Source organism: Arachis stenosperma, chromosome 10, assembly GCF_014773155.1.
Source record: "Arachis stenosperma cultivar V10309 chromosome 10, arast.V10309.gnm1.PFL2, whole genome shotgun sequence".
NCBI classification, from domain to species: Eukaryota; Viridiplantae; Streptophyta; class Magnoliopsida; order Fabales; family Fabaceae; genus Arachis; species Arachis stenosperma.
Genome location: NC_080386.1, coordinates 115092589 through 115102988, shown reverse-complemented (window position 1 = coordinate 115102988; position 10400 = coordinate 115092589). Strand labels below are relative to the sequence as shown.

The 10400-nt window shown below is 30.0% G+C and overlaps 1 protein-coding gene across 1 annotated transcript; it reads left to right on the top strand.

Annotated features, from left to right (window-relative positions):
• The first annotated feature begins 2825 nt into the window (after nucleotides 1–2825).
• On the top strand, nucleotides 2826–4762 carry LOC130956214 (uncharacterized). The gene is made up of 2 exons (XM_057883265.1): nucleotides 2826–3137; nucleotides 4402–4762. Exons 1-2 carry the CDS (start codon nucleotides 2911–2913, stop codon nucleotides 4490–4492), a joined length of 318 nt encoding a protein of 105 aa, XP_057739248.1. The 5' UTR covers nucleotides 2826–2910; the 3' UTR covers nucleotides 4493–4762.
• The last annotated feature ends 5638 nt before the right edge of the window (nucleotides 4763–10400 follow it).

The window sequence follows — 10400 nt, the reverse complement described above, 5'->3', positions numbered from 1 at the left end:
CACGAAAATTGAGTTAGGCTCACGGCTCAACTCACTAACAATCGAGCCTATTTCTTAAACTCAAGCTTGGTTCACCGAAAGTGCATGAGCCGATTCGAGCTCACGAGCTGATTTAAATAATAGGAACATAATCTATAATTCTATATTAATAAATGATAACTTATATGTATTAAAAATATTAATTTTATATATTTTGTATCTATTAATCATATTTATTTATTTATTTTCTACATCAAAATCATATAAAAAATATTCATAAAATTTTAAATAAAAACATTAATATATATAAGATTATATATTATTATTTTTTATGTATATATATAATATTAAAAGTATAAATTAAATATATATAGAATTTGTGTATTAATAATTTTATATATATATATATATATATATATATATAATTGAGCTAGCTCACAAGCTAATGAGTTGAGTTTATCTAAACTCAAGTTCGACTCATTTAATTTATAAGCTCAATTTTAGGCTCAAACTCGACTCATCAGCTCACGAGCTCAGCTTATCAAGCTATTAACGAGTTGAGCGCGAGCTGGCTCATGAATTGACTTGATTTACTTCAGCCCTAGTCCCCAACCCTAACCCACTATCCCCCAACCCACTCCTTCATTCTCTTCCTCTGAAATACATATGAAAGGGGCATATGGCCCCTCAACCTTCTCAATTCCCATCCTCACAGTGCCGCTGTCGCTGACATTGTAGGTCACCAGCTCCTCTGTGCCTTTACTGTTGTCGTATCATCTGTACCTCCGTCCGCGTCACGTCGCGTCGTGTGCCTCTCTTGTCGTCGTTAGTTTGCGCTTTCCTCTTCGTCTCTCGTGTGCGTCTCTCGTTGTCATCAGTATGTGCCTTCCTCTTCGTCTCTCGTGTGCGTCTCTCATCGTCGTCAGTCTCCGCACGGTCCTCTTCTCTGCTTTGCCGTGTTTGTTTTCCCTCTTCTCTGCCTTCGTTCTACCTTCAAAGGTAATCTTTTTAATTTTTTTCTAAATTATTCAGTTACTGGATTATAATCTGTTTAACTGATTAATACTAATTAATTGATTAACTGATGTTGATTAACTGATGGGTTAAGTTTCATTTTGGCCCCTAACGTAGAGGTCGAAAATTGGAATCGTCCCCAACTTTTTTTTTGTCACGAAATGGTCTCCAAAGATTCAATTTGTTTTAAAATCGTCCCTCGGACGAAAATACCCTTCTCCATTCACCCCAAAATCAACCACCTGGTCCACTACCACCAGAATATAAGCCTACGCCCAACCAGAACCACCACCACCACCACTAGTATCATCATGGTCATCGTCATCTTTATCAGAATTTTTCCCAAAAATCAACCAAAAGCCCAAGCTGAACAAGAACCCACCACCACCACCACCATTATCATCATGGCCTCATCATCATCATCATCAGAAAATTCAAACAACATGCACTTTGAACAATAATCAACAAATTCAGCAACAACAATATTCCAAATTCAAATTTCAGCAACAACAATATTCCACAAAAAATTTCACAAAAAATCCAATTCAAAGAAGCTGGTGGTGGTGCGGTGGTGCGGTGGTACGGTGCGGCAGGACAGCATCGCGGCAAGACGGCAGGGCTGCAAAGAGAAGAAGCTGGTGGTGGGGTGCGGTGCGGCAGGCGGCAGAGTGGCGGTGCGATGGTGCGGTGGTGTGGCGATATGGCGGTCCCTCTTCTCTCCTCCCTCCTCCCCCTCCTCCCCTCCTTCTCTCTCTCCCGCCCCCCGGCTTCTGTATCCCTTTTTTTCTTTTTTTTTTTATTTATTTTATTTTATAATTTTTTTATTGAGGGGTAATTTTGTAATAAAAAAATAAAATTGGTAAAAAAGACGATTTTAAAACAAACTGAAACTTTGAGGACCATTTTGTAGCAAAAAAAAATTTAGGGACAATTCTAATTTTCGACCTCTACGTTGGGGACCAAAATCGATCTTAACCTTTAACTGATTCAATTGATTCTTGATTATTATTGATGATAATGTGTTGATTCTTAACAGATTATTCAAGTTTTGTTGATACATTGTAATATATAAGTTTAGTAGTTGATTGATGTTTTTTCCCCTCTGATTAGTGGTATTTAAAGTTGATTTGTTGCTATTTTTATATAATTACCGTGAATTGAGATACTGGTTTTATATTGTTGGTATTATTTTTATATTGTTTTGGAAATTTATATTATTAGACAGTGGATAGGTTATTGAACCGAGTCAACTGGTTTAATTTGGGGTTCACTTGTTGAATCAGTGATCCAATAACTTAATCTGTTTTATTATTGATTCGATTCTGACAACTATATTTTAGACGGTATAAATGTAAGATTTAATAAATTATAATAAGAATTTGTTTGAATTGACTTTTTTTAAGTGAAAAAAGTAATTTTTTTAATAAAATATTTTTATTTGATTTAAAATCTATTTAAATGTGTTTTAAAAAAAAAATTTATTAAAAAAACAAATTATTTATTTTTTCTAAAAACTAACAATACTTTATTATAAAAAATAAAAATAAAAGATATTTTTTAATATTTTTTATTTTTTTAAATATAAAATAATTTTTGTTCGTTAAATAATTTTTTTTACAAAAAATAAAAAAATAAGTACCTTTTTTTAAAAACTAATCCAAACTTATCCTAAAACTATTGTTAAAAATAAGTTTGACTTATTTGAAGGTCATTTTTTTTTCGTTTTGGACAGACTCTAAAAAAGCAAAACTATTTTTAATTGGGCCGAAATCCAAGGTCCATATGGGCATCTCACTAGCATCACCCTTGCATTGTTTGTAAATTTAACTCTGTTGGGGAGCAAACTGAAATTAACGCATAGTTATTTCATCAGCCACTCGCTTTCGCCACCATATTTTTTCTATTCTTCTCTCTCTCATGGCTGGTAGTGGTGGTGGTGGTTTGAAGCTGTTAGTAGGGTCAGCCATCAAGCAAGGAGTCACGGAAGCTCGGGCCCGAATCTTTGGCCACCAGCTGAACCCAACGGGCCAGAAATCGGCCCACAAGATTCTCCGTCAAAAGCTCTTCGGCGAGAAGGTAGCGCAATGGTACCCTTACGACATCAAAAAGGATGACCCTCTGGTCATGGCTCGTCAAGAACAAGAGTAAGTACCTTCTCTCTCCCTCGTTACTTTCGCTCACGCTCTGTTACACACTTTAGTTCAATTTTCACAATGCCCACTATGTGTTTGTGATTTTGTCTCTTAAAGTTTTCGTTCTATTTTTTTGTTTTTTGGGGTTTGATGTGATTTTTCAGCATGTGTGAATTAATGCGGTGTTCTTATTTTTATCAATGAAATAAATGGTGTTATAAAGTTTTTTGTTTTTGACTTATTAAAAAAATAAATTATTAGATGGGGCTATAGTTTTTGAATGGTTCATGTAATCAAAGTATTATAAAAGGTCCATTACATGAGTTATTAGTTGGTTAATATTAACGAGTTTTCAACAATGACTTACTTATAGATTTTGATACTCTTTAGTCTAACCAGGTGTACATTTTGTAGTTGCTACTTAACTTCATGTATCTATATCAATCAATATTAGATGGATCAACTATTTCTGTACCTTGATCTGTTTGGTTGAGGTTATTTAAGTATGGTGAATGAGCTCCATTAATTTTGGATGTTGAGTGCAATGATGTGTAGTGTGGACAACAGTTTCTGTATAATTTTTACACTACCTTAACTGCTTAACATTAAAAGCGAAAATTGATACTGTGAATAAATGAATAAATTTGATGTCACCATTTGATTGTTTGAGATTTTAATTCCCAAGGGAAAAATGTTATCGTCTTCCTTTGTTACATTTTTCAGATATTTGTGTTATCCCAATTAGACTATATATATATACATATCTGAGCTTCTTCTTTAAATAGAAATGACAGATGGCTAAACAATGCATCTCTTATTTAGTTTAAGCTTTTTTACAAGTTAATGAAGTTAGAAATGATCTTCTATCAATGATGGTATTTTTTTCTATTAACTTAGCTAAAAGTGCTCTACTTTTTCCTCAATATGCAAACTTATTTGATAGTTTAATCTAGCAAGGTTTGTGGCCTCCGCTGTGAAATTGGCTGTGTTGTTTTGCACCAAAGTGCACTATTGTGATGCAAATTTATGAATGTCTAGGATTTAAGCATCTGCAATTTTTAAAGGATGCCCTTTAATCCTTGAATGTTACAATCAAAATCATTTATTATTCTTTTTTCTCTTTTATCCGTTACTATCATGTTTTGGTATATCCTTGGACCAGATCAATGACGTTGGTTCAAAGATGGACCTTAAAGTGGGAGTGATAGATAAAAAGAACAAAATTATTTGCACTCATTCTAGGAATTTGATGATTATGTTATCTCGTTCTTTCTAGGCGTTTATCAAAACTTGAAATGTTGAAGCGACGTGGCAAAGGACCACCAAAGAAGGGCCAAGGCAGGCGTGCAGCCAAACGCAACAAATAAACTGCAGTTTACTTGTGGCTGGAATCATCACACACCGTTTACTGTTTCGGGTTAGACAACTACCTTTTGATAATTTGATGTATAAACTTTTAATTTGATTTCTTACAGAACTTGTCTTGCCTTTGTCCTCAATGTGAAATCTCTATAGAAAGTGGAAGACGTTAACCTAATAATCATTGCATATTTGTCCTTGTGCTAATTAACTATCCACATCTTGATTCAGTTTATCTTGGATGTTGGCTTTGAATGCAATCACGATGTTATAAGCTACCTTATGTTACTCTTCTTTTTTCATATGGTGGATCACATAATTTATATACTACAATTCGTACTAAATTTATAGTTCAAAAAGCGAGTGATGCAAAATTTCCAATGCAATATTGTGAAAAACTTCCAAAGTGGCTGCAATGAACTAGTGGGTCAATGCTAATCTCTTTTCAATTAGGCCTATTATGGGTTCCTTGGATTTAGTGCTCTGCTATGTATAAATTTGATGTTTATTTGTCTTTGAAATCTTTGTTTAAGGACATGCAATATTTCAGGGGGAAAAAAGTTGTATAAAATGGTTTCAATTCAACTCATACAACTCAATCCAATCCAATCCAATCCATCTTAAGAGCCCGCTCATTTAAGCTGGTAAACAGGTTGGTTCGACGAATTTGATCTATTTTGATTTTTGACGGGCCAAACGTTAAGTAATGAACTAATGATGCATATCCCTATGAAAAGCATAACATTGTCGTAATTTTTATTTCCAAAGTACCAGTTGAGCTTGGGTGCTCACATTCCTTTATTTTCAACCAAATTATAACTCCTCTTATAATCAAAGCTCAACCTCGATCATAATCGATTCAGACTCAAAAGCAACGGTCATATTTTCGTTATAATTTGAAAATGGGTAAATATTTTATTCCCATTATAATTATTTATAACTCGATGGTCGAAGATTTGAAAAATTAAACAATTAGATGTCCACCAATAAATTTATAAAAATAGAGAAACTCCAAAAAGTTAAGGGCATATACTAAATCATAAATATTCTGCGAAGTTATTATTTTGTTTTAGCTGACTTGAGTGTTGGTGTTTTTCACTTATTTACAAGAATAAATGGTCAAATTAGTCTCTAAAAGATTTTTTAATCAAATTTGTCTTTTGAAGATTTTAAGTTAGTCATTTTAGTCTTTACGTCACTTCTGTTGCTAACGGTGTCAAAGTTTATTGATGTGACATGTTAAGTGACATCACAATACACATCTAGTAGTCCTAATTGGCGGCTAACATAGTAAGTTTATAAAATTAGGTCAAATAAACTCTAAATTGAGGGATTTTAATGCTTTAAGTTCCCTCTTCAATTAGGTTTTGATTTGATCCAATTTTATAAGCTTATCATGTTAATAGTCAATTAAGATTCTTATGTGTGTGTTGTAGTATTATTTAACGTGTCATATAAACAAATTTTGACGTCGAATAAAAGAAATGATAGAAGGACTAGTATGATTAATTTAAAATCTTTGAATGACGAATTTGATTAAAAAAATTTTTCGAAAATTAATTTGAAAAACAAGTGATCTTTCAAGAACGAATTTGACCATTTATCCTTATTTACAAGTAGTCACCCTCTATTTTTTGATACCAAAATACACCTCATCTGTTGAAGAAAAAGCAGATTCTACTTCATCCAAATGAGTGAAAAACACTAACACTATGCGTGTAAAAAGTAAGTGATATCAATAGACATAACCTACTTGTTTTATAGTGTTCTAATAATAATAATAATAATAATAATAATAATAATAATAATAATATGCACAACAATGCACAGAGATGTTGATCCATATTGGGAGCATATTAATTAGAACTTGGCTGCTGAAGACAGAGAAATAGAGAATTAGTTGTTGGAAGAAATCATGGTGCTGACCAAGTGAAAAGGACATGGCATTGTTGTCTGGTTTTCTATGCGGATCATATACGTGTTCTTGAAGTAGAAACCCAACAACATTAACACCACACTGACACCAACTCATCTTTGTATATCAATAGTGTTTGTAAATCAGCATTCACTAATATTGATAGGACCACCATTTTAAATTTTAATACCCTGTACCTAGGTAGGTATGTTGCTTACAATTACTAAAAATATTTTGAATATTAAATAGGGCCACAAAATTCATTCAAGGGTAAAATAACTCATTCCAATGAAGAGATTATGCTCTCAGCTGGTGTAATTAAAGGGTATATTGTTCTTTTATGAAATGTTAATGAATCTAATTAATATTAGTCAAATTCTTAATAATAAAATATTTTGATTATTTATATAAAAAAACAAATAAACATAAATTAACGGGTACTCTTCATATATCAATATCATTCTCTAGTCTCAAGTATAATAAGGGGAAGACCCTGAAATCTTCAACATATATAATACGCACACAAGACACTAACGCAATACATAGATAAGCTATTAATATTAATGATCATATCATGGATCACTACAAAATATGAAATTAAATTTCGACATTGATAAATTAAACATATAGAAAGTGGTATAATATTGTATAACGAATCTTGTGTGTGACTATTTTCGATATGAACAAGCAGAAGACTTTTACCAGAAATTAAATAACATAATGGAATTCAGTTACTTAACAAACATAATTATAAATGCATAATAGTACTAGTACTAGTCATGATGAGAGACTAAACAAAAGGCTAAAAGCTACATGGGATTCGTAATTGATACTATCATCATTACCGTAGGCCATGGTCGGAAATAAAATAAACAAAGTGCTCCAATTATACATGTTGCCTAGTGTTACTTTTACATCTAAGTTGGAAATTTAATATGGATAATGTAGGGATAAAGGAAAACTCACGCCTACCCAAAGTTTTCATTTGAAGCCTCCTCCTCCACTGTAATGCATTCATAATTAATAAATTAATTAATTAATTATAATAATTGTGTGCGTAATCTGTGACTGAGAGTCACTATTGCTTTTTCTTGACACATATCAATTATATTATTTCATGATTTGTATAATAATAATTGACAGATAAAAGAAAATATCTCACTAATTTATAATTATATTTTAAATTTTATATATATTACACTAAAGTGATATCAAGTTTTCAACACATATATACCAAGGTGGGTCCACAAGACCACACTAACACAGATGAGTAATTGGGACCACTCAGAGTCAGAGGGGTAACAAAGTCGCCACCAGCAGTTTGGGTTGGTGATGGTTATACATGTTCAACTTAATAATTCCAATCTAACTATTCTCAAGTTGGCCAAGGTAAACTCACTATTAAGAAAATTATTTTTAATGGTTATTTATTTTACTTTTAATAATAATAAATATAATTACTAATATATTTATCGATAATTAGATAATAGACGTCTTATATTTTATTATTAAAAAATTTTAATAACAATTATATAATTATTGGTAATGATTTTTTTAATAGATACAAAAATATATAATTATTATTCTTTTTTTTAAGGTAGTAGATTATATTTTATTAACAATTTGTCTCATGGAGATGACGATCTAAATTAAAAATTCTTTGGATTTCATGAAACAATTTGACGAGCTTGCTAAAATGGCAGACGACATTGAAGTAGATAATAACAAATAATAATAACGACAAATATATAATTGACGCAAAAATATAAATTAAATAAGACATACAATGACCATTATATTATGGGCAAGTTACATAATTAAAATAAATTGGTTTAGAATTTATCCAATTGCAACTTTATGATAAAGAAGACATGTTTGCAACTTTTTTTATTTTATGTAAACTATTCCTCCTATAGCGGTTTTAACTTGAACATAATCCGCCATAGGTTAGCTGGATTACATAGAAAAAAGTGTTGAACAGAAACTGCTAGAGGTTGTAGCGGTTTATGAAGAAATGTTGGTATACATAATTTACGGAAGCTCTAACGGTAGTTTACGTTTAATTAGTTTGTCTATATATACATGTGCAAGGTAATTGGAAAGAAGTGGAGATATTTAGAGATCCAATTAATGGAATATGAATTAAAATACTATCTTTGACAATTTAAAATAAAAAGAGAATTTATTAAATAGATAAGAAATGTATAAGATGCAAATAGGAGATTAATGTGAATCGGATCGTTCAAAATTTCGATTCAATCCGCAATAAAATTATCGAATTGGATTTAATATCTGCATTTTTTTATAGTTTAGATATGATGATCCGCACATTTACAAATCGGATATATTTTGTAATAATTTTTTATTAATTTTTTAAATATGCATATTTAGTGTAGAATGATAAAGATCATTATAATAGTTAGTTAGTTTACTTATTCAAACTCCAAATAAATGATCATCAAAAAGATAATTATTTAGCATTATCTCTTAACTCTCATTATAATAATAATAATAATAATTTATTTTCTGATTATGTTACTAATTATAATTTTAAATTATAATTATTTTATTATTTCAAACATTCTCATATTTTAATTACTTTCTATACCTATATATGTCAAATATAGTATATATATATCTATTATAATTAATTAATCCTAATAGTGATGATAATTAGTTGATTTTAAATAAAATTAATCAACTTAATCTTACTATTTATATTTATAAAAGAAGATTTAAGTGTCAATTCAGTCACATTTAAAGATTATAAAAAATTTTACACTTTAAAATCTACTTAAGAATAATCAGTTTTACGTAAATCACTAAAATCTCCCGTAAAATAGACATACTAACGATTTATGTATTGCTTGAATCTTTCAGAAACTGATAAAATTTCTAATAGCTTTTGCTCAACATCTTTTTTTATGTAATTCACGTTATCTTATAACAGATTACGTTCAAATTAAAATTGCTATCGGGAGTAGCGATTTACATAAAATAAAAAATTATAAATATGTCATTTATTTTAAAAAATTGTATTTGAGTAAATTCCAAACTAATTCATTTTAATGAGGTGACTTGTCCTTATATTTTTGTTATAGATATACCACTGAAAATTTGTATTATGTGTATTTCATACAGAAATAATATTTACACTTACTATTTAATAAACGTACCTTAATATATATTTACATTTTTCGTATATATATATATATATATATATATATATATATATTATTTATTATTCATTATAATGTCTAGTTAAGTAGTTGATGAATCCAAAATTTAAAGTAGAATGAATTTCGTGTATTCTATGGGAGTTTAAAATTCTATGCTCGCCTTTTATTATATTCCTCTATCTTTATTATTTTTTATTTTAAAGAAAAATAAGAGAATAGGACATAAACCTAATTTAAATGGAATTCAAATCTCATTTAATATTAAGTTATGTGTGAATTGACAACATATTCTATACACATCATATTTAGGAAAGCAAAACTCTATCTCATTTTAATTTGATGCTCATTAAAACCTTTAGCACCACACAAAGACAAGGACTTCTTCACAGACCTTTACTTTAATTAATATAAACAATTTTAAGAAGAAGAAAAAAAGGGACATACAAAAGGAAAAGGAATATGTGCACACATATGAAAATGAATTAAATATTAACACAATGATAACAAAAGAAAATCCAATAACAAGGAAAGAGTAAAAGGTAGTAAAAAAAAAAAGAAAAAAAAAGTTTAAAGATAAAAGAAGGCATGTTCAATAAAAATGTCATGATTAGTCTATCACTAGCAACCATATATTATATTTATATAAATATCCAAAACATCAATAATAACAAAAATAACATCAATCTAAGTTCCTCCTTCTCCGGCCTTATCCTAGCTACCTTTTCTTCTTTCTTTTTTCTTCTTATTTGCTTTCCTTTAAATTCCTCTCCCCACAAACCAACTCTCTTCACTTAATTCCCTCACCTTGTCCTTATATATATA

What these genes read in the sequence shown, in the direction of transcription:
- LOC130956214 (XM_057883265.1), top strand. Translation starts at nt 2,911, where the DNA reads ATGGCTGGTAGTGGTGGTGGTGGTTTGAAGCTGTTAGTAGGGTCAGCC. An exon ending in ATGGCTCGTCAAGAACAAGA is followed by an intron (nt 3,138 to 4,401) that starts GTAAGTACCTTC and finishes CGTTCTTTCTAG; the next exon opens with GCGTTTATCAAAACTTGAAA.